This window comes from Pleurodeles waltl, chromosome 10 (assembly GCF_031143425.1).
Source record: "Pleurodeles waltl isolate 20211129_DDA chromosome 10, aPleWal1.hap1.20221129, whole genome shotgun sequence".
NCBI lineage: Eukaryota > Metazoa > Chordata > Amphibia > Caudata > Salamandridae > Pleurodeles > Pleurodeles waltl.
The window spans coordinates 177,911,960-177,938,052 of NC_090449.1; the positions used below are offsets into that span (position 1 = coordinate 177,911,960).

At 41.8% G+C, this 26,093-nt stretch overlaps 1 protein-coding gene across 1 annotated transcript in view; it reads right to left on the reverse strand.

Moving 5' to 3' along the window:
• The window catches only part of BRI3 (brain protein I3), a 100,133-nt gene that overhangs the window by 14,371 nt on the left and 59,669 nt on the right, over positions 1 to 26,093 (reverse strand). The window contains exon 3 of the mRNA XM_069210136.1: positions 20,123 to 20,231. Within this exon, the coding sequence (XP_069066237.1) occupies positions 20,123 to 20,231 (109 nt within the window). The remainder of the gene's footprint in view (positions 1 to 20,122; positions 20,232 to 26,093) is intronic.

A 26,093-nucleotide genomic window follows, 5' to 3' on the forward strand; every position in this document is an offset into this window, starting at 1 on the left:
GGTGCCGGTCCGACCGCGGCTTTACCGCCGCGGTCGGAATCCCCATTGGAGCACCGCCGGCCTGTCGGCGGTGCTCCCGCGGTCCTCCGCCCTGGCGGTCAAAGACCGCCAGGGTCAGAATGACCACCTTTATCATAGTTTTACAAGACGTTTATTGTACGGTTTACGTGGCAAACACTTACAGGGCTTGTTCATGTCCCGGCTCCTTCAGCCAAGCGAGACCCTTGGCTCGGCTCGGCTCAGCCCGCCCGGTAGGTTTTCGGGCTCACCCTCTTCTACTGGGAGCTACCTATCAAACTGCTCTTCTGTATAAGAAATGCAGATGAGGCCTGGACAACACCCAGAAAGATAGATGAGGGGTAAACCCAGATTAGGAAAACTCGGTATCTCCGAGTGTGACACAATGGGGCTCAGAGGACAAATAGGCGCTGACTTAAAGGCACACAATGCCAGGGGAGAGACAAACTCAAGTGAGCGCCATGCATGCAATCGGGAGCAACGTGCTTAAGCTGCTCTTATAAAATGCACGTATTAACACATTTGTTAAAAGAAATATATATATATTTTTTTTCTTTCATAAATATCGATCTTCTTAAACCCCCATGGATGGAGCTTCTCATTATAAAAACCGTCTAAGAATGAGAAAACATGCCAAGAAACACGGTTACAAAGAAGAAAAAAAAAAGAAAGAAAACAGTCATGGGGGCAGTAAAGTACTAAAGCGGCCAGAGGGTAGAGTCGAGAATTGAAACAGAAGATTAAGAACTAAAAGCTCTGTGCCTGAGACTTTTGCTACAAAAAAATAATATATGTATTTGAGATTCTCAATGGAGCAGGGAAAAAACAAAACAAACAATCATTGAAATAAAAAAACTTATGCAACAAAGGGAAGATAGACGAATTAATCAGCTGATTAAAAAAAATAATAAGCACGTGCAGCTAAACTTTTAGGGAATTTTAAAAGGTCATATCTGGTCAACGCGTGCGTGGCACACGAAAAAAAAAAAAAAAGTCAACGAAGTGTGTGCTAGGATGAATCAGTCACCCCACCTACCCCCCCCCCCCCCCCCTCACCCCCCCAAAAAAAAACGATGATAAAAGTATTGTGGCAGGAATTAGCGAGTATAACCGGGTAGAAATCAACACTCTTTAAAAGTAAGTAAAATGCAGTAAAAGCGCAGACCAAGACTGGGTGCAGCCCAAGCAATTAACTTCCTTAACGACATTACACTTCCTTAGCGACCTTCTCCAAAGGAGGCTGACACAAAACTTCCCAAGCTTCATTAACACAGGCTGACGTCAACGCCACCATTTTGACAGCCAGTCACCTCTTGCTCAACAAGAAGAGTGAAACGACAACCCCGAGGCCTGGATTTCTTCACAAATTCAAGTTAAACGCTGCTTGAAGTTCTGTAAGACATCACGAGTCCCCACGCGGCGCCGTCAGGCTTCTTATCACGAGCAGCAGGATGACTGACCCTCAGACCCAGATCCTGTCTTCTGACAGCTATGTGTATGTTCTAGAGAAACATGCAGAGAAATAATGGCGTTCAGAAGAACACGGCTGCCTCTTGAATTCACATTTCTGGGCGCTATTAGAAAGACAACAATAAAACCCATGCCACATATACATTTTCAATTCGAATTTCAAAATGCCTGTTAGACCCATCAGCCTTAAGGTGGTCTTTTGCCTTATCCTATCCTGGTTGCTGACATTGTTTTCTGTTCGCCTTGGGACTCTGTGCACTTTCCAGCTCTAACCAGTGGTAAAATGCTTGCACTCACTACTTAAAAAACAGGGCAAAAATGGCTTAAACCCAATTGGCACATTTAATTTACTTATAAGTCCTTAATAAAGAGGTAGTAAATGTACCCAGGGCCTGTAAATTAAGTGGTACCGGAGGGTCAGCAGCACTTATAGTGCCACCCACTTGGAAAGCGCTTCAAAATATCTTAGGCCTGCCACTGCAGGCTGTGTGCATTTCTAAAGCTAACCTTCCTTTTTAAAACATATAGATCAACCGTAAGGTAGACCCAATACAGCCCACAGGGCAGGGTGCAGTTTATCTAAAAAGCTGGACATGTACCTTTGAGTTTTTCACTACCATGACATGTAAAACTTACATTTGTTTTTCACTACTGCAAGGCCTACCTCTCCCACAGGATTATACTGGATTTTCTTTCTACATTTATTAAGTCCTTTTTGAAGGCAACGTCATATTTTTGGTCATCATTCTGAAAATGCCTCTTTAAAAAGTTGGTGTTTTCTTGTTCTGACCATTTGGAGGCTGAACAGTCTGTGTCCCGTTTGCCTCACTGGCCACAAACGCCAAAGAGGGAATAGTTCTCAGCAGGCTAGATCATCCTGCCAAGATGAAAAGGGCAGGGCTGCTCTCCATCCCACTAACGTTTCAAAAGAAGCAGCCTCCAGAACACTTACAAACAACGCGACACCAGTCGCTTGTCTCTCTAGACCTCTTGGAGCCTGGTCAGGGGGAAGGAGGGACATTCCCAGACCCAGACAGTAGAAGGGTCTAGAAGTTTTTCCGACTTCAGAGGAAGGCACCAGGCATAAATAATGGACCCAGATACCAATTCTTCAGTTCACTCCTGGACGTGCAAAGGACTGCCTTATATTTCAGAGGACCGCCTACCTGCTTAAAGCATGCTTTGTACTTCAAGCAGTCCTTTAGTAGCATTCAGGGCATCTCTCTGAAGCCTGCCTTGTACCCTCAGAAGTCTGCCTTTCTGCTTGACTCCAGGACTACCAGAGTGACTCAAAGAGCTAGCCTCCTGTCCTGAGCTACAGGGACACAAAAGCTCCAACCACTTGAACCCTGCGAACATGACACTTCCCTGAAGTTAGTCCTACCCTCCAAGTTGTGATCACTCATTTCTAGGCTCTTGTAAGTTGTACTAGAGGTGTTCAAACAGCCAAAAACCAAAACTTAGGACTTTTTAACATTAAAAAAAATCTGATAACCAACAGGAGACCAGGACCTAGATTTTTTCCGATCTCCCTGAGGTGACTGCTGATTTGACTGACTTTGCGGTAGCTTCTGCTATGATTTTTCCTCCCTAGCTCCTCTCTGGTAGGGTGTCCAGCCTTATAGAGCCTTGGTTTGTTACAGCTTGCACTTTCATCCCTTTGCACACTTTCAACTTCCAAAAAAGTGACTGTCTGAATGTAGAAATCTTCCCCACAACTTTATGCAGTGGCTTTTCACCGACAACGCCGCCTCCCCAGACACTGCCAGCTCCCCTACCCAACGAACCTTTGCAGACTTGTTTTCTTCGAAATTTCTTCTAAGAAAGAAAGTAAGGCGAGATTGGGCCCAACACACGCAATGTAGCCGGACTGCGCTTCATCAAAGTCAACCTCAACTTTTAATTTTGCCCCGGTCATGCACAACCAGATCTGTGGTAGATACTTTGTTCTTTTTTGGTGCCATTTTTCACTTAGAAAAGGCATAGCTCCTATGGACTTGATTGTTGTTATTTTGGCTCCACATTATTTATTACATTTTACCTTATTTTTCTACATTGGTGTGCAATTTTTCTTGTGTCGTGTCTTCACTATTACTGTTTGTGTGCTTCATAACTACTTAAACAGCGCCTCTATGTTAAGCATGACTGCTTTTGTGCCATGCTACCAGAGGGTTAGGCACAGGTTAATTTTGTCACTTCTGTTGTTCACCCAGATAAGGATGGTGGTTATTGCTTGCTGCATGCTCAACCCTCCCCACTGAATGGAAGTGGGCCCCGGCAATGGGGTTCCTGATGACGAGATCACACACCACCTCCCCTAGAGTCAGTGGGTCACCCTTTAAATTGCCCACTATGCAAATCCACTGGAAACTGCGCTCACTTGGCCCAGCTCTGTCCATCTCAGTAGTATGCATGCCTCTTCCCCCTTTTGCCAGGATGACGGACAGCTTCCCAAAGTGCATTTCTCGCCGATGGTGCATTCTTGATGCCTAGCAACACGAGGACATTTCCACGAAACAAAGAAGAACCTACTTCATATAGATATGAGAAAGGACCCTGGTTTGGTAGAGATTCAAGTCTTTGTAGTCTCACAGGCCTTTCTATAGGAGGATTCATGTTGTCCCAGAATTCTGGAGAAAGACGCATGAGGAACAATCACATTGCCAAACGCACCCAAGATCTCTGGAGACATTTCCTCATGGTCCATTACACAGCTGTAGTGTAGAATACACACTGGACATTTACCCAACGAGGCAGCAATTACTAACCAGTAGAAAGTACCTCAGTTGGGTAGATATTTTGTGCAAAACTGAGGACTCTTGTCGGATAAACAAGCGGGTTCCTTTGTGACCAAATCACTCACGTATCTACTGACACACCCACACATTCACTCACCCACTTACAGATGCACTCACTCATGCACCCACTCCCAGATCCACTCACTCACCCACAAAAAGACCCACTCGAACATTCATGCACCCTCTTACACACACTGAGATACTCACACCCACTCAAGCACCCACTCAGACCCATATGCATCCACTTACAGACCCACTCAGACATTCAAGCACCCACTTGCTAACAGACCCAGACATTCACAAACCCACTTACTGAGACCTCTCACACCGAGAGACACCCTCTTACACCTACTCTCACACCCAGACAAACAGGTCCTGGGTACAACTCCCACCACAGAGGCGAGATTTAGTTACCTTGGGCCGAGAGTTATGGTTACTTGAAATAACCAACTATAACTGCTGAATTTTTCTGGTTTTGTGGGAGTAAATTCAGAATCTAACAATAACGTCCCTGTAACTTTAGTTTTTCTTTTTTTCAAGTGAATTTCTTTGTTTTTAAATTTTTTCCTAACCATAATGTCCCTGTAACTTTTGTTTTTATATATCATATATATCAAAATACTTCCTAGTACACATCTAACAAGGACTCCGACACCCAATGGGTGCTGTTAACATGCTTGATTTAGTGCTCACGTGCAAACGGCTTGATGCGCTTCAGCTTTATTACAGCCTTGCTCACAGAAGCGCCATATTTCTGTTGACATTTAAATAACTAGCCATGGACATAGAAAACAAAGTTTTATTTCATGCCTAATTAAAAAATACATAATACAGAACATTGTTAGCAATTAAAAGTGCAACATGCCTTACGGTAGTAAACACTTCCTTAAAACCATGTATTATTTTACATATGGTGTTACAATCTTAATTCAATAATAATGTATGCATTCTCACATACATGCCTACTGGTCTATAGTACAGCCCAAGTGAGCACAATTAGTGCCCAGAAATTTCAGCTATGGGGAGTGCCTCTGAAAACACGTCTAGGTATAAAGAATACTTTCTGTGAAATTTTCTAAAAAAAAAAGTACCTTCGTATGTGCAAGATACAGGGGATTTACTAGATAAAGTGTTTGATATTCCATGGGAAGAAGAATACGTGTTGTTAATCATTGATGTGATTATTGACATGACTACCCTATACACAAGTACTGGCCACGAGGATGGCAAGCAATCATTAAGACTACAGGGGCACACCCAAATGCTACTTACCATGACATCTAGATGCTTGTAATACAATGTCTTTCTCTTCAATAATTAACTTCTTAAACAGATTGGATGAACAATGATGGGCACCTGCTTCGCCCCCAGCTATGCACATTTGCATATGGGCTGTTGGGAGAAGCAGGTGCTCAAGAGAGAGATCATATTGAATGGACACAATTTTTGGTGTAGATTTATAGACATTTTTGCAATATGGAAATGGTCTGTTGAGGAAGCTAAAACCTTTGTATAAAGATTAAATCATAACTCACTGAACTTACACTTCACAACTATGGTAAGCAAAACATAGGTGAATTTTCTAGATTTGACATTATATGTTTTGGGAGTAAAATTAGACAGCAAACTATATAGAAAACCAACTACTGGCAATACCACCCCTCCCCACAACTAGTCTCCACCCACTGAATCCTGTGAGGAGTATCCCGTATGGGCAATATCTAAGGGTCAGGAGCAACTGTAGTGAGGCACAAGAGAAAGAAAAAGCTTTTAATGATTGGACTCAAGGATTTAAGGAACAGGGACATGCCCCGGAGATTATAGCTGAGGCAAAGCAAAAAGCAAGAGACAAAACAAGGGCGCAGTTGATTTTTGAAAGAAAGGATAAAAAGCAGAGAAGGATGAGACCCTCACATTTTAGACTGATCACCAAACATAACAAGAAGGGGCAATATGTAGAATAATGCCAAAATACTGGCATTTAATTAAAAGCGATCCAATTATAGGTAAAGAAGCTCCCAGTCAGTCAGGGGTGGCATTCAGAAGAGCAAAAGCAATGAGAGATGAACTCATTAAAAGAAGGTGTGAAGAGGGTGGCGTGGTCTGGCCACGAATAGAGATGGCTGCCTAGGAGCCGAGCTCTGCTAGACAGCGGGCCTCGAGTCGAGGGTGGCAGCGGCTGGGGGATATATGACCATATTTCTAATTCACTTTGAAATCTCATCTTCTATACGACCTCCTCTCCATCATGGTTGCCATTTTAAACGTACTCTGTACACTGCTGTTGTTCGGCCATGACAATAGAAGACGGACTTAGGAGTCGGTCCACCTTAAATATGGCGCTTGGCCAGAACGCTGCACTAAAACGTGGGATTCAGCCCGGAGAACTACCTGTCGATATACATTTCCAGACTTGTAAGCGACCCGATGTATCGGGCTGACAGACTCCTTGCTCATCCTTTTGAAGTGGGGACTTTATAACATGTACTTGGTTCGTTTACCCGTCGAGCTCTAATCCTAACATTTGGGTACATTTTATAGATTACACATTTCTGATGCATTCCGCGATAAACAATCCCTGTTTAGCCCGGATCACGTATATTTTGAAACAATACTCCTTACTTTCCAGGGGACTAAGGTCCAGTTACATTCATTCATTATGCATCAAGTACTTTCTTTTGGGAGCATGGATTCTCCACTAATGCCTTATTCTACATGTGCATATTATGTTCAGTTGCTTGTTCTTTTGTTAACCCGACACAAATTTACCTTCATAACAGTTCCAATTGTACTTTAAGCTCACCCAAAAGTTCTGTAATCAATCATGATTAGTTACACAAAAGTTACTCCCTATGGCATATAATTTTTCCCTGCATAATGTTTTTATGAAATCAGTGTACATGTATAATACCAAATAATTTCCCTACACAGATTGATTGTACTATCCGGCTAATATGCTACAATGGATCTCTCCTGATGATTACGTTCTAGGTGTGAGGTGTATCTTTCTCCAGCTACCTAGTGTTTTAGTAATGATGGCATACTAACCCTTGGTAATGCACCTTAATTAAAGTGGAGTTATCAACTATACACTGCCAGCACCGGTTCTCTCAATTGGACGTACACCTAAATGCGTATGACTTTCATATAATATCTATAAATTATTACCCATTAAGTGCAACTTTCAAGTGCATGACTCACCTATACTGCTTGTTAAGATATTCGATCAGCACTAACACACTGGAATTTCCCTCCTGTTCACTACGCACCGGACACACAGGGTACATCTCAGGTACCTTTCCTTACATCAAAGAACATGCATGTTTGCTCACATATTGCCTTACCTAACACTGACCTGGCTTTTATATATATACTTCACAGCCTTGAAAAAGTCCCAGGCAGACCTGCCATAGGGGGAGAAACACGTGTCGGCTCTCAGTTCAAACATCTACCACCTATCGTTCAAGAACATAAAAAAAAAACTACTCTGAACTTTACATTGTGAATTTACGAGATAAATATTTATCTCATACTACTATATGCCATAAGCTTGGAATTTTACAATTGGATATACTGTGGGTTTTGTAATTTTTCTCTATCGTAAAAACCTATATGGGTTTCCAAGAGGAGCTGAAAATTGCACAGCTCCCTGGTCCAGCTGTTCCAATAGAATGTCCATTGAATGGCTGGGCCCAATTAATTCTCACATGGTTTGTCCTAGCCTGTAATGGCATAGGCAAACTAAAAACGATGGAGCGGAACATACCTCACCACGTCTCAGAATATTGTATTCAATATTACAATTCACACAGAGTTGCCGGCCAGTTGGAAAAGGTCTGTGTGATTTCTCATTTACCACTGTGCCACACAACCAAACTGTCAAGACCAGAAAAGGGACCAAATATCAGCGTGATTTAACACAAGGCACCACCACTGCGGTATCCAGTGCCATGACAGTGACATGAGACGTGGCAACCCTTGGCTGGATCAATGTCTACATCCTGGTCTGCAGGTATATTTTGATGAAAACCTTTTCCCAGCACCTAATTGGGCACCATGAGATTTACTTGTCAAATGATTTCCCGGGAAGCAGGAAGTTGGTACTGTGTGCCCCCCTAGCACTCACTGTCCGATTCACAGTCATTTGCATGTATAGGTTCAACTTGCTTGTGTAAATTTCTTGAGTTACAAAAGTGGAATATGAATTTAAGCTTATAACTCAATTTACACACACATAATAGAACACCTGTACTATCTAACATTAGGTTCAAGTAAATCTGCTGTCAGGGTTTTGGCGTGTGCATTCCCCGGTGGGGGATGTCATAGAAAGTTTGTGCACAATAAAATGTATGAATTGGTAACTACTCACATACATTCTCTGCCTGGAAAAGTTTAGACACTTATTGTTCTTACAGACAGGAGTAAATCATTTCTCAGTAGCAGAACAAGGGGAAACATCCCTAAAATGTATGGAGTTGTACGAGATGTGGCTTCTCCTCCAGGAAAAACATTTTACCAGTCGAAAATTGGGTAAAAAAAAAAAAAAAAAAAAGTAAAAAAATGTAACCTTATTGTTTTCATATGAAATTGATTTCCATGAGCAGATATGTACGTGCAGCTGCTTAATAAAGTGAATGTGGCCACCTTGTGTCTGGGGGTGGGTTTGGGGGGGGGGGTGGGGGGGTGGGGTGGAGAATACACACACACACACACACACACACACACACACACCCTCCCCCCCCACCCATAACTGGAGAAGCCATGACTCCAGGCCGGTTGGCAGCCCAACCCCCCCTCCCCCAGTGTGAATATTTGTGTGACTGTTTCGCTTCTGTAATTGGAACTTGCCATTTATAATGAAGCAGTGATTTGTGGTCTGACATTAGTTTGGCCTAATTTGATAGTTGGATGACTTGCATTCTGAAACTGTGATATGCGGCTCAGGCTGCAAAGCCATGGCTGCTTCATAGCATCTTCAGGCACGGTAACTTTTCACTTCATAATTTGTATGGGCCTAAAGTACTTTCTTTTCAAATATTTTGAACATTGAAGTTTTCTACTCGCTGGAAATGCTTGTTTTGAGCCTCTGTCGCCATTCTCCTCATTCAGAGATGAGAGACATTGGTCACCTCACAAGCTGATCGAGTGAGTGGCCCATATAGAACACAATGTGATACAAAGCAGTGCACAGCAGCTTTTTATTTCGTTTTTTATGTTGCGGTTCTTATATACTATATGCATTTTATAGGTATACGTTGAGGTTGTTAGAACATTTTACTACATGTCATTATAGAATACGCATGTTCATTGAAGGACTGGGAAGGCAAGATCCAAGCCAGGCTTGCAGGGTTACCACTGTGTAAATAAGTTCCATGTAGATCATTTTTAAGTAAGTTATCTTATGTGGGTATCAAGAAACTCCGGCATGGTTCTGGACCTACCTTGGATTCCCAAGAAAAAAACATATATTTGAATCCTTTTCATAGCTCGAAAAAATGCCAATGAGCCGGCCCTACAGGAGCTTCACTGGGCCCCACTGGTGTAGGTGAAAACAAATCATCATCCAAACCCAGGGTTCCCGCTCTACTCTTAGTTGTCCAGATGGCAGGGTCAAGACTTTAGATTTTGAGCAGCCTCCCCAACAGAGATAATTGTCACTTCAAAACTATCAGCCAGTGCACAAATGTAAGGACCGAAAAGGCACATTCAAGGCCCAGGAGATTCAGGTACATGTATCTGTTCTACAGAGTCCAGTCCTGAGCCGAGGGCTGTCATGAAACTATTAACCCAGGGCAGTGCTTTAAATGAATACAGAGTACCAGTCCTTCTGTATTTCCATTTAAAACACTGACCCAAGGTCACAGATGTTGCACCTCATGTACCACTGAAGCTCTGTTTCACCAATCTGCACACATTTGAAGCCTCCTGTTCAGTTAAGCTGCCTCTTTTATTTTCTTTGTATACAGCCAATGTTTTTAAAAGTTGGGCTGGTATTGCCAATGTAGAGGAATAATTACTTTAAAAGTTTAACACACAGAGATATATGGCTGCCCCTTCATCTCTGCTCCCAACTCTTTTGACCCCCCCTCATTCTCTGGGTTAAATGCCATGAAGATGCCTCTTTGTGGCTTTTTGGTGCAATCCAAGTTTACTTAAACACACTAGAAATAGCTGCATATCTATGGCATCACAGATAATCTGTAGGAATGAGGCAAAACCACTCCCAAGATGGTGGCCTTTTTGTGCCCTCTCTCCTGCAGCAACAGGCCTGGGAGTGTTGCTGTGGCACCTGACCTACATCCACTACACTCCAAACCAAAACACATAGCTAAACAACATTGTCATTTACAAAACCAATAGCTCTAACTCTCACAAATGCAAGACCTACAGCATTGAAAATACTTGTTTATTATGCTAACGTCATCCAGCTCTTGTCTAAATTCTTTGCAGACAGCGTTGCAATAAAGGAATACCAAGAGCTTTTGGCTATAGACAGCTGGATTTGCCTGAACAGGTTTGAGCTCAACCCTATAAAAGCCATGACCATTGTACTGGGAGATCTAGCATCAAAGTGGCACAGTAACGCCTGGCAATAAACCAATATATATCCTGTCCTTATACAGGACATTAATATTATCTTTCAATTAATACCCAAACACATTCAACAGAAACCTACAAACAGGGTGTCAGATTCCCCAAGTTAATTACTCAGTGAATATAAATTCTGCAAAGGTCAGATTAGAACACAACACCCAAATGTAGGAACAAGAAGGTCCCTAAAAAAGGATGAGAAAACCAGACCGGATCATTGGATAAGATATAGAGTTTGAGCAGATTCCAAACGTCTCATCACTAATCTATTCTATATTAGAATGGGTAAGAAAAGCAAAAGGAAGAAGATAGGCAGTACCTAGGGAAGAAATAGTCCACATCCATTCTTGTATGTGTGGTTACTTCCCTGATATAAATTACTCAAAACACTCCTAGTCTCAATAGTGTCCCTCCTTGAAGTCAAGCCCGTGCTTTGCTGTCTATTCACTAGGTGCAGGGTTAAGAGTCCTTCACTATTTTTAACACAATCAGTCAAAATTATTAATAGGTTATATATATATATATATATATATATATATATATATATATATATATAAATATTTAGATCGGGAGAGGACACAGTGAGGTAAGTGGGGTTGGGGCAGAGTTTGGGGGCAGTTTTTGGCAGTAGGGTGGGTGGACAAGTAGTTTACTTATTAAGGGTGGGGGAAGATTTTAGGGATTAGGGTGTTTGGGTAGTTTAGTTTTTGAGGGCGGGTGGTTGCAGTCTGTTTTTTTTTTCTTTTTTAGGACTTGGGGTGGGGGAGTTGGGGTAAGTATTTAGGGCTATCGGGGTAGTTTAGTTATTAGGGGTGCGGAAGGTTTTAGGGCTCAGGGTGAATGGCGGGTGTCATGGTAGTTTAGTTTTTAGGGGCAGAGGTGGGGGTGGTTGGGGCAGGTTTTTTTTTTTTTTTAGGGCTTAGGGTGGGTGGGGTAGTTTGGTTATTAAGGGTGGGGTTGTTTTAGGGCTCAGGATGGGTGGGGGGGGTGGAGTACTTTTTAAGGTTGGGGGGTTGTATGACAGAACCACGCATGCTGTTTCCACATATGCCTTTACTAAGAATGCTTTTAACCGCATTAAGGGATGCTTGATTCTGGCATGCTTGGTTCTGTCATACCACCCTAATATCTAGAACCGATAATGCCAATAGTGTTTTTAATGGGTGTACTGCAGACCTCCATAAAATAATTGGCAACATTCCGTAAACTCTGTAGCTTATATTCATTGTGGATTGAAGATTTATAATCCTGTACCCACAGCCCCGCAGGCCCGGCATTTGTAACCTATTAACAACAGCATACAATTTAAGGCACTGTGTATTGAGCATCAGCAAACTGAGTAAACAGGTATGCATTTTAAAGAACTCTTTGTACAGCCTGTCATCACTTTTTGCTGTTTCCTAAAGTTAGGAGCTGCTTGGGTGGAGATGGCTTAAAGCTGAAATACTCTTTGCTTTTATGTCATATCAACAGATTCAGCCTATTCGTCACTCTATTAAGACTTCTATATTCACCTGGCTACCCTCGCCTCCGTTTTAATTCAGTTGTTTGCGTTTAGTACATCCGACAATTTTGTTGACCAACTCTGTGGTCTAGGAAGCTCTAACAACTTTACAAAAGATTTCCACTGTAAACAAGCAAATTCTATTTATCTAAATCTGTGTTTTTTAGTGGAGTCCAGAGGTGGAGTCCTGGTGCCAAGTGACCACCAACAAGAACAAACCTAAAAAAGCTGGCAGTAACACTGTGTTTTAAAGGTGAACATCAACACGCCAGTCAGAGTTGCTATCGAAATTAGTTTCTGAAAACGTACAGTTAATGGTTCCCTACAAAATATAGCCACATTGCTAAAACACAACACCTGACACGGAGCTCCTGGTCCAAATGTGCACCAACCGGAAACAGTGCAAGTTTTGAATATCCACTCATTGCTCTGATTAGTTAAGTGGACCGGAAGTCACACAAAAATAAACCCAGAAGAACTGTTGGTCTCAAGAGTCACTCACTCAGTGTAGTATCATGAAAGGGACTGCATCAAGACTTTGTGGATGTGTTCCTTATAAATAAAAGCACAATTTCCTCTAGATGATAAAGTCATAGTAAAATAAAGTTTGTAAGTGTCTCACGTGAGCAGACTGCTGGAAAGCAACCGACTGCTAAACAAATTCTTTATATATAAAAATGACTTCCAACATTTCAATTCTTTCTACAAAAACACAACACAATAAAAACAATGAAGCAAGAAAACATACTGTGCCCAGAATATCGCCAAAATAAATATGATCGAATCAGGGCTTTGCAAAGTTGTCAATAGGGCACTCCAGTGTAACAGAACATGTTCTTCAAAATAATTCTTTTGAGTTTAGTAGTGACTTAACTAGCTCATCCAGAAACTCTTGGGCAACTAGATCCTAAAACGCTCTGCAACCATCTTGTTGTATTTAAGACATATAATCACCTACCACAAGACGAGTGTCCTGCAAGCAAACACGTCATACCATAGATTATACTACAAAGCAGGAGCAACCCAATGTTTGTGGGACCAAAACAGATCGTCACCAAAGTAACACCTGCTACCATGACCACAGATATGCTTAACATGTACACCATCAAAATCACCTGCTTATCAACAATGTTCACTGAAGCATCACTGACTGCTGGCACAGTACCTCAAGAACTTCGCATCATCAGAACCACCTAAACTAAAGAAAATGAACTGCAGCCATCTAGGCTAGTAAGCATCAGTGCGATCTTTGGGCTTCGACTTCGGAAAGGTCTTACAAACCCTGATAATGTACTAACGTTCTGCTCACCTGGAAAATAACAATTGCTTGAGAGTGTTCAATCAAACGTCCATACAGTGTGATACAGAAACTGCTCAATATAACACACGGAAAAGTTACTAAATGCTAGTCACAGGTCTGTGTACCAATACTTCTGGCCGTATTCACAGCTTCCATACTGTGGACCATGGTATCTGCTTTCATGGGCTAGAATCATCCTTAGGTTGGACTCTGCATCTTGGTTCTCTTTCTCTCATGCTCCTCACTGACTACATGCATCCTTCACCACCATTCTAATTCTACCCAAGTTAGTTAGCAGATGTGTTGATGCCAGCCAGACTGCAATTCGAAGCATCTAGGCAACCTGTAATCTGCAACGTGGAATCCCACGCACTTTCGTAAACAGGTGGTTTCAATTACCATTACCAAAATGGATTTAAAACAGTGGACCTCGATCGTTTTCATATAGCTTCTCCTCCTCCTCCTCCTCCCCAAGCAATGCATCCTCATCCCAAAAGAAGGCCACTAACACGGTCTTCAATCTGAGGGCAACCCAAAACTCTGGTCGGTCATTCATCCCTCCAGATCAAAACTGTGGTAAACTCGGTTCTTCAATTTCCGCTAGATTCCTTTATAATTGATGAACAACCCCCAGCTATCCTAGCCCTAACCCTATCCATGACCAGAATACTTCAATGTGGTCTTAGGACACATGTGAATGTTAGAGGACAAAAGGTTATTACTTCAGCTCATTCTTTGTTTACGAAGATATAGTCACGACACAAACGCTTAAATCCATCCCACTGGCTGTCAGACAAGTACGAGTGCAGCTCCTATACCCACAGAAAGAGCAACTACTGCAACTGAGCCCATCTGAGGTAAACAGCCACAAATCAGAATGGGCACCTGGACCTGCTTACAAAGGAAGACACCATAAAATACCAGGGAAGTAACATTCATACTGACCCTGCACATGATACTTGCACTGAATCTGCACCCACTTCTGGCCCAGACCAAATTCAACTCTCAAAGACACCAGCTGTTTAATCTGGGCATTTTGGACAGCATTCATTTAATCAGGAAGAGCAAATGTTTTTTTTTTTATTTTTTTTTTTTTAAGGTCCTTATTTTCCAGAATTTGATGAACAGCTTTGTAGCTTAGAAAAATATTTATGTTTCCTGACACACCTTTAGAGGAAGGTACACAGCCAGCATTTCAAGCGCCTGGATTCCCAAAGTCTTCGGGCGCATTCCTCCACTTCCAAGAGCGAACAGAGAAACTATTTTTCATCACCATGAACTTATGTAAAGATCTCGAGTCTATAAGTAATAATTTGCAAGACAAATATCATATACTGTCTAATGACTTTCATGCAACGGAATCATTCATCTGTTGTCAATAGTGCGTATAATTAAGTACATTTTAATGACCCCTTGGCGTGCCTCTATTTTATGACTGTGCGTTGTTCTGGTTGGATACATTTTGGTGGCTTTTGTGTAATTTTATTTCATTTTCTTCGCAATTTTAATGTAAAAATTATTTTACCTTGCACAGTACTACTTTACAGTAGTTTGTAATGACTGATTATTGTTTTAAGTTGGTGTGTTGTTTTACCATAATAATAGGTGACACGATAAAAAACATTTTAAAGAATACAGCTACTTAAACTCATTCAATGTAGATCCTCTGCCAGAAATCAATGCAAAACTGATGTAAGGTGTTGCTAAAAATATTTTCTCTAACCCTAATTCAATAAATTAGTAGTTTTTTGATTAAGGCAGTCCTGGCACAGAGAATATGGAAGTAGCCTGAAGCACTAGCAAGTAAATAAGGAATAATAAAAATGGAAAATCCTGTGTTTCACAGTCATAAAACAGCTACCAGAATTTCATTATTATGTCACACACCCAGGGGGAACAGCCAACAAAGACAGTGGCAAGTTTCCTGGTTAAACACTGCAGGCCCTTGTGTAGAGAAGTGGCTACATCCCTGTTCCCTTCCACTACCCTGTGACAGCACGGAATTTCCCTTTTTTAACCTCACTTAGTTAACAGACCAGCTGCTTAACCTTTAGCCTCAAGTATTTTTAAAAGTACATCCAGTCACATTTTAACGTTAAAGAGGAAACTAGACAAATATTGCTTGGGAGTGTATTATATATATATATATATATATATATATATATATATATATATATACATACATACACATACATACACACACACACACACACACACACACAGAGCAAGCCACACTGTTCTGTTTCCTCTCATCCAAATTGCCACCTTTTATTGAGTAAAGACTTGGGCCCATATTTATGCTATTTTAGCGCCGCTTTTTGACGCAAAAGCGGCGCAAATTTGCAAAAATACAATTGTATTTTATAAGTTTGCGCCGCTTTTGCGTCAAAAAGTGGCGCAATTGCGGCACTAACAAAGTATAAATATGGGCCTTAAAACCCACCTGCAACATTCAGGCTCCTAGATTGTTAGCAGGTTTGGAGAGAACGGTTGCTGCTACATGTTGTGTCGACACCAGTTAAGGTGTGAACACCATGGTTGGTAAGTCCACTGAAGTGCTATCAGTCATTTGGGAAATCTTGCAATGGTTGATGACCATGGGTTTTAGTACTATTAGTAAAAAGAAGTAAACATTGTTCCATACCATTTCCATGACCGACATTCCACAAAAATTCTGGATATGGGTCCTCCGAGATAAAATTCTGTCCCAGCTATTTGCTCAGTGGATCTGTCTTCACTCTCTGTTCGTCTGGCGGGTATTGGCGAAATGGAGTCGGTGTTAAAAGTCTTGTGCCAATCTTGCACGTGTGTAGGACTTTATTTCTCCTTTCTTGTTTATGTAAAGCATTGCTGTGGTGCTGTCTGTAAGCATTCTGGACTACTTTGCGATGAGTCGAACAACGGAAAAAAGCCTTTGGATGCAGAATACAGTTTTGAGTTTTAGAACAGATTTGTGTTTGTTGGAGGCAACTGAGATCCACACCAAGTGTGAAACATTTGCTATTTTAAATGCTGGGACTGGTTCTTTAAACGTTTTCCTTTTGCCATTTAGTTTTTTCTGAACCTTGCTTGTGACAACCACTAAGATCCTCCTCCTAACCCCACAGTGTCTGATCATTGGTTGAGAAGTAAAGAATGGTGCGTTTCTTTTCATGTGTTGTACTTTTATACGCTTCCTGTGAGAAGTAGTTTTTGCATCTCTTACTATAAAAAAGTATTGGGACCACAGTTCTGCTTTTGTTTAATGAAAATTAACTGTATGTAGGTGGTTTCTTCACCAACTCTCTGGAGTAGCTAAATCTAGAGTGGCTTAATATCCACTTATTTCAGGTTAACACATGCCATTTCTTCATGCAATTCTTCAGTGTGCCCCCCCCAATGTTAAGCCAGTTGGAACAGTCATACACAATCAGTTTTTAGATACCAATTTTTGAGGTCTGGAGTATTACTTTTGCTCTGAATTAAAAGCATGGCAGATGCTCTTGCAACTGTCGTTCCAATCTTTTACTATAGCCTTAGAACCCGCCGTAGCAGGCTCTACCGGCTATTAAAGGCCGGCTCCCCGCGTTAAATGCCCGAGCCAAAGGCGAGGGCATTTAACAAGGGAGATGGACTTTAATAGCCGGTAGAGCCCGCTATGGCGGGTTCTAAGGCTATTAGAACATTCTGCCACACAGGGCAGAATGTTCTATTAAAAAAAAAAATTCACGGAGCCCGAGCGGATTAAAATCCCCTCGGGCTCCGTGAGGCTTTGTTCACAGCTGTTGCTGTGAACAAAGTGAACATTGGAATGTTGGCGCTGCGGGCTTTTACCGGCCAGTAAAAGCCCGCAGCACTCCATTGTTTTCAATGGAGCCCCCAGCATTCCAATGTTCTAATTATCAAGAGACCCCTGATGATGCAGTTTGGTCTCTTCAGCGCTGCATCCCCTATCAGTCTGCGTCCCAAAAATTTCTACTATGTAGTGGATCTGGTGTTTAAGGCTCCTTTTCACAGTTCCAGGTGCCAGTGCTTTGGAAGTGGCTTCAGTTTGGTGGTTTAGGACAGAGGGTAATGTAGAAAAACTGTTCTGTTATAAGTGAGTCAGCATTTCCAAGTGTAATAAGATGGCCTCTGTTACTCCTACAGCTACACTGCTTACGTTTCAGCAGCTCTCAAAAATACAACACAATAAAACTGCCAGATAATCTATTGTGGGCTGTCAAAATGGATATGGTCCTACCTCCTTATATTGAGGATCAGTTTCAATATTATGCCATCTGCTGACCTCATCTTGCTCACCATGTACGTTTTTGTTGTGCTGAGGTTGGATACTACCATTTCACCCTTTTGCTTCATCTTCGTTATGTCCACAATGTAACGCACATGCAGGTGTGACAGATTTATCTGTATTTTCGCCCATATTTGGTTTGTTTCTTACCCAACATTCTGATGACAAGTCTGAGAAGGCACTCTGACTTAATGCTTAAACAATGTTTGCTTTTTTTTTTTAGCAAAGCTCCCATATTGGAGACAAGGGGACATCGTTTTTTGGCACAATTCCAATGCCTTTCCAACCTCCAACGATGTTGGAGTCTTAGGGCCTGATTGCGACCCTCGCAGATGGGATATTCCATCACAAACGTCTCTATAATCATTCAAAGTAGAATAAGAATTTTCCTTCAAAAAAAATGTTGGTGTCTTTGTTTTGACTCTGAGGTAATCTACTTTTTAGGAAATTTCTCGACTGACATTTTCACCGATTAAGCTCCATTTTTTTTGTCCAGAAAAGAGTGTGCTTTTGTCACTAGGTATACCAACTTTCTTTATTTTGCACAGTTTTGGGGACTTCCAAATTATTTGGAGTGGTAAACCGAACATCAGATTCATGAAATGGTTTCCCCGTTGCCTTTCTGGTACATTCAATGCAACCCGAATCATCCTTTTTGGAGGGAGGGAAGAAAAAAGCATGTTGCACAACCTTCAAACTTATAAGGTCATAGGGTCAGCTTCAGTTGCAAGTTCCAGTGTTACTTAGTAGCTGCATACTTTGGTGGCAATTTTGATACAATTGAAAAGGAGTGTTCTCCATAAATGATAACCCCAAAATGCTGGCGAAGGGCATCTGAGAATACAAGCTTCGGGGTAATAGTTTTCTCAAACAGTAATCATCTGTGGATGAAGACTTCTGTCCTGAATTTGAGGTAGACCAGTGTTCCACAAACTGTTGCGACCCACTTGTCGGTTGTGAGCAGATTTTTTGTGTTGGGTCGCAAAAGTTAAACAAATAAATAAAGATGCCTTAAAGCTCTGTGTTACCTGTGTCACATTTGCTCTGCTTCAAAGACCAGAAGTCAAACCTCATGCTATGTCTTCTAACAAATTGCAACTTATGTTTAACATGGTAACTGGTGTTTAGACACTCCTCTCACTTTGTAGTCAGAGAAAGGAAATTAAAGTGAATTATGAGAATCTTGCTGGGGTACAAGGAGAGTGAAAGGAAAGGCCGTAGGTTTTTTTTTTTTTTGTAATGCACAGCAAAATGTACACGCCTGTAAATGCACTGAACACAATCGGCAGTAAGGAAAGCAAAAATAAATTAAGTACATTTTTTAGTTCTTAAGTGTGACTGAGCATCACAAATCGAGACACTTTACTTGGTGAAGCACAAGTGATAAAAGCTCATTGAAACCTGATTTCCACATATAGTTTCTGTGCAATATAGTTTTATCAGTACAACTGTATGTCTATTCAAATTTAGTAGCCATTTAAATAGATAACGTGCGGTCTGTAAATGGCAGTTCGCTACCACACGATGCTTTAGTTACACTAAAAAAAAAAAAAAAAAAAAAAAAAAACACACACTAGTTTTATAAAGCGGGGTGGGTCTCAAATGTTTGTTCTAAAAATTGAGATGTGGCTTGGAAAGCACTGATTTAGACTATTAATCCAGAGTGCACTGTCTCACATCTAAACTCACCCGTGAAAAATAAATGGAAATCGCCAATACATATTGCTGAGCTGTGGGTTTCGTACTGGGGTTATAAGGCCTCTGCCCCACTGTTCCCACCCCCCAAAAAAAATAAAAAAAATATATATATATTTCCAGACTAAATAGCTGAATAACGTAACAGATTCAATATTGCAAAATACGCAGTTACCAAGTTCACTTTACATTAGCATCTATCTCAGTATAGAAATGGCTTAAGCATTAAGTTACCCCTGACTTATTAGTGGAGGAATCTACATTCAGACTCTACATTCACACAAAAACAATTTCTGGTAATTGCAACAAATCGGGAACAATGCATTAAAATCTGATATATGATAAAAAGCAAGCTGAAACAATTGTTATTTTAAGACAAACGTGATGTAACCATTTATACATTTAAAAATTGAACATCAACCTTAATATAACACTTTAAAATAAAATAGTGTAAACAGAAAAAAGGGTTGCTGTACCTGCATGCAGGGCATCCGCCAACCACAACAACAGAGGTGGTAGTAGTGGGCTGCTGAATGATCGTATATGTGTTTGGATATGGTGGGTGCGGGAGTGGAGTAGCATACCCTGAAAGAGAGAGACACACACTTGTAAGCACCTGTATAGTATATCACACTGCCAGCAAGAAAAACAAGTTCGAAATAAATGTTATGGAATTAGGCTCCTGAACTACATTGTGGGGATATTTTAACTCAAATCTGAATCTTAACTCAAGCATGTCTAGTAGGTCTGGAGAATGGACGATCTTGTGCCAAAATGTTGTGCAGTCCAGGGCAGTTTGCCTTTTCAAAATATGTGCAGTAAAAAAAAAAAAACACAACCATTGCGGGTTTAAACTCTAATGTACAATCACAGTACTCTAATAACTACAATATACAAAATCTCAGACTGGACAACCCAGTACTTTAACCAGCTAAACAGACTAGATCATAAGAAATATCACAAAGGGACCGGCAGAGCTGTTCAAAGAACAATGAAAAACCATAAAACCGCACAGCTGTCTCTTTCACCTCATCGACCACAATGCTACAAACTGCATCCCAAAACCACACTTCAGTGGTCCTCACTCTCAACACGGAAACACTGCCCACATAAGATAACAAAACAAAGCGAAACCACGCACCCTATATGGCATAGCTTACAACACATTTAGGTAAGTACTTCAATGGCTACATAGGGCTAGCAAGCTCTGTATAGATTCTGAAATACAATTCAATACTAAATCAATCTGCTATACATTGTCAAAATAGTTTGAAAGTAAAATAAAATTCACATTGGCCTACAATCAGGCCAACATATCTTAAATTGGTTAGCAAATATTGGTAGCCTACGCATATTTCACCAAGTGAACGTAAAATCATAAAATTTGATAAGCAAAAAAAATGTATTCAATCAATCAGAGATTTGTAGAGCGTAGCTAATCACCCATAGGGTCTCAAAGCGCTGTTGTATTGATAAAATACTGTCAGCGATTTATCTGCCTAATCAACACAAACTGTATTTATTAATCCTGAATTCAGTTCAAATTTGACTTCTTTGCCGCTCCCGTCTCACTGTGCTGTGCACGAGGCTTTGCGTTTTTTTTCTTAGCCAACAAAATGAAAAACGACTATTGCCGCCAAGCACATAGATCTTCACACACAGATGTTTAAAAAACTACATGGTCTATGGCTACACTCCTGCTTTCATAAATGGTTGCCATGTAAATCATTCCAAATTCAATCCCCTCAGAGTAAATTTTGAATGAAGTTCCACCCAACAGCTATTATTGCTACCCAGTCACTTTATCCCATGATCATAAACAGTATTTGGACTTTCTTTCAGATTCCAAAACACCGTATTGAACTTTGGTTATACTTACAAGGTATTCCAGAAGAACCGTTTGTTGCCTGCCATAGGTTATACTACTCCCACCTGAGGCCCAATACATGCAGCCAGTTGCCAGATTCATCCTGATGGCAGTGAAAAGATTTATTCTAAACTGCAGGGCACATCTTATGCAAAACAGTCTGAGTATACTAAGCCATCCAACGTGTAAAAAAAAGTCATCCGCTTAAAAACTGACACTCTGAGATTTATTCCCCCCGGCAGTACCGAAATGACCTGTCAATCATTCTCCATCAACCTACATTTAATAGTGTAGTGTATCCTAGTAAGATGCCTGGTGACAATTTCCTTCTTAGATGTATTAAAAAGCAGCCTATACCGGTTGCCCGCACCCATGAGCTTGATCTGATCTTAATCAATGAACGCATGATCTGATGTGGTTCTGGACTTAGGGAGAGAAAGTGGGTTAGCAGAGAAGAAAAAAAAAAAAAAAAAAAAAAAAAAAAAAAAAAAAATCGCAAAAAATCAAAAAAAGAAATCTCCACCTTGCAGTATCCCCCGAGTCACGCAACTCCCTCCAGCCCTATGATACCCAAAACAAGACCACAGCCTTGGTGAGTGAAAGACCAAAAAAAAAAAAAAAAAAATTACATTCCAAAATCCGTGAATAACTGACACCTGCAGATACCAAAGGTATATTGTATATGCCGACAGCCTAATAGTTCCATTCTTGTAGTCTTATACCTGTTCTTTTTTGGTAGCTTCACAAGTTTGATAAAAGCAGGGATATTAACTGTGGATCCCAGCACCATTTTCTTCATGAAAAAAACCTCCATCACCCCCCTCCCCCCTCCAACCCCCCATTCATTTGCCTGCTAAGTCCAATAGAGGTGCTTGATAACATAACTGCCTATGTTGAAGAGGTAGTCTTCCCTGATCCTTCTGAAGCTGCAATGTAGTAAATGTAACTCTGGTGGGCCTTGCTATTCCATATAAAAGTTCCTCAACAGGGAATCAAGTTCTTTAAAATAACTGTTATTGAGATTAATAGGAACATCAGAACAAGAACAGGGGCCCAAAATAAAAAAATAAAAAAATCACTCACTCACACACACACACACACACCCCCCCCCCCCCCCCCCTCTTAACTAATGCCACCCGCCCAATCAGCGTCCAAGGTAAAAGAGACCACCTGTCCAACAGATCTTGCACTTTTCTGCACATAGCAGTATAATGCAGTTGAAACAACTGGTCTTGCTTGGGTTCACTTTATAACCTGCAATGTCAGTGTATTCTTCCAGTAACTAAAATGCCCGCTCCACATTGGCTATTTCAGGTTTATGGTCTTAGCCAAAGTTCTGGATAACCGGGGCAAAGTTAATGAAGAGAAATACTGTTGTATACGAACCTGCGGCACTGGATATGTAGTTTCATATAACTTTCTAAAATGAGGAAGCCTGGTCTTGCTCCGAGACCATTCTATGCAAGGTCGGGTCCTGAAATCTGCTGCACTAGCGATTTGTCCTGTTTGACCCGAGTTGACTAAGCAAGGAGTTTACCTAGCTGTTGTGCTTCCTCCTGAACTTGCTGTGATAGGTTGTAGAACAATTTCTTGTAATATAGAAAAAACCCTTAAATTTATTTTGGCCTGTTCCAAATCTTTAACCATGGATTCCTGGCCTGATGATTTTTTTAACTGCCCTCATCTTAGGTTCAGGAGATTCAATCTACTCTTGAAACTGTATGCAACGTTCCTTGAACTGGTTGACTTTATATGCTATGATATGATATGCCCTCATGCTGTGACCTTAGAAGCCTCCCAAACAGAGAAAAGTTAAGCTGTGTTTTTGTTAATTTCAAAGAACTCCGCTATAAACAACTGCATTTCCTGTATCCACTCTTGGTTGGGCAAGACCACCCTATCAAACTGCCACCTTGATCTTGTGTAAGGCGGAGCGCCCCATTCAACCGGCTCACTGATAATACCAAGTGATCAGAAAAAGCATTTGACCCCTTCATTTTCACAGTAGTTCACGTAAGCAGCACCCCTGCCCACTTGATGGTAATTGCAATATTCACAGGGAAGGAATTAGGCACCATGGGGGTCATTATGACCCTGGCGGAAGGCGGAGAAGCGGCGGTAAGACCGCCAACAGGCTGGCGGTCTTTTTTTGTAGTATTAGGACCATGGCGGTTACCGCCATGGTCATCCGCCAGTTCTCCGTTCTGCCCGCCGGGCTGGAGACCTGGGTCTCCAGCCCAGCGGCCGTCACTATACCGCTGGCGGTATTTTGACCCTGCTTACTGCCGTGGATTTCCTGCGGTTTGAACCGCCATGAAATCCATGGCGGTAAGCACTATCAGTGCCAGGGAATTCCTTCCCTGGCACTGATAGGGGTCTCCCCCACACCCACCCCGACTCCCTCCCCTAGACCCCCCACCACCCCTGCCACCCCCAAAGGTGGCAGGGCCCCCCTCCCCACCCCGACCTCCAACATCAGATCACCCATACCCACACGACACGCACGCAGGCACCACCTACACACTTACACGCACACTGACATACATGCCTACATCCACACAGTCAGACATGCACACCCACATACAGACATACACGCACACATCCATACAGACATACCCACAGACATACACGCACTCATTCCCAAAACACGCAACACCCCTGCAAGCATACACGCACTCACACACCCCCTCTACATACACAGACGCACACCCCCATGCACCCACACAACACCCCCCAGCCTCCCTCCTCTAACGGACGATTGACTTACCTGTTCCGTCGATCCTACGGGAGGGGACGGGAGCCATGTGGGCTGCTCCACCAACACCACACCGCCAACAGAACACCGCCACGGCGAATCACAGGACGAGATTCGCTGGGCGGTGTTCTGTTGGCGTGGCGTTGGAGGTGGAGCAACCTCCACTTCCCCGCCTCCCGCCAGTATGGCTGTTGGCGGCTCTCCGTCCGAAAAAGGACGGAGAGCTGCCAACGGTCATAATAGCCCGAGCGGCGAGGTCAAAATGAACCCCCATGTGCCTGTACCACTTAGAAACACATTTCTCAAAGGCTATCTTTTCTTGGGGCAGCAGCCCTCAGCAAGGGACAAAGACCCTAATGTCTTGGTTGCAAATTTCTATCTCATTTGGCATCCTGCTCACAATGAAATTTGTACATAATTTGGACAATTTCAGTTTATCAATTATAAACTAATATAATGCCACCCCCAGCACCTGAGCTACAAATGGTATTTTTTGTTTTTAACCAACATGTAGCTTGGGTTAAAGTGGACTGATGAAGGGACATCAGTCACTTTAGTTGCCGTCGTAAATTAAAAATTATAAGACAGCATGTTAGCAATTTGGAGACTGTAGGTGTTGCCTGAGCCTCTGTTAACCACATTTGAAAAAATTATCTTGGCTTCTGTCTGGCTCATGGGGGCCCAAGGTTTACAAGTATCCCTTTTTTTTTGCCTGTCACCAATGTCTCACTGCTCAAGCCTTGTAATACTCCCAGCGTCTGGAAACACCATTTCCCCTTTCATCTTTCAGAATTTAACACTTTAGATGCTACTCAGGCCTTTCACAAATTGAGAAATCTTCCTGAAAAAAACAAAAACAAAAAAACATACAGGGCACCCTTGAAAGCACATTCATCTTTATTGCTTTAGGGTACCCTAGTAAGGCTACCTTCAGCCCTTCCCATTTACTGTCATCTGTCTTCAATCAATTCGGGGACTGGACAGAATTTATATAATCCATTATCAGAATAGACAGTCACCCGTCCGAACTATTCACTCTCTGCATTATGCAAATTCCTTTCAAAAGTTGCCTCTTTTCTACATTAAGGAATGGTGGATTTATTTATTTTTAAACAAGCCCTCATGAATTGCCATGTGCAGAGAGCAGCCAATGTTACCTTCAATTGTTTATCGTTAGTTGTTTAATTCTGTTCTATTTACAAAATTTTCAAGCCATAATCCATTTAGCAAGATAGCTTGCTGCTGCCTTCGAAAATAAACAACTCTAATCATGTGCCATTAACATGAATGTACACCAAATAATGCCATCATCCACCGGCACAGGATTTCCCTTCATCCATCTGGGCAGGAAGTGAAATCACTTTATGACTTTCCTACTTTAATCAATTCTTCAGAGCGTCCCATCACCAGGACGTTCCATAGCAAAGGACATACTGAGACAAGCATTTCCTGTTTGGGCCTGTTATGGTCAAGCCCTCTTCCAGTGAAACTTACACACCAAGAGAAACTTATGTGCATGACACCAACAACCAGACGACCCAGACACTCATGTAGCATTTGCATAACACATACTCAACTTCATACATATACCACTAACGACCACACAACCTCAAACTATAAAACAAACATTCCTACTAATGGTCATTAATACTCACTCTGCAGTACTCCATGCACCAGACATCGCAGACCTCATCACATATCACTAGTTTGATGCCCTCTTTATCCCAGAAACATGGTTCCCTTCTCACAACTTGGCATGCCCAAGACCAGTGGTTCCCCAACCTTTTGACTCCTGATGACCCCAACAAGTAAACACCAAACAAAT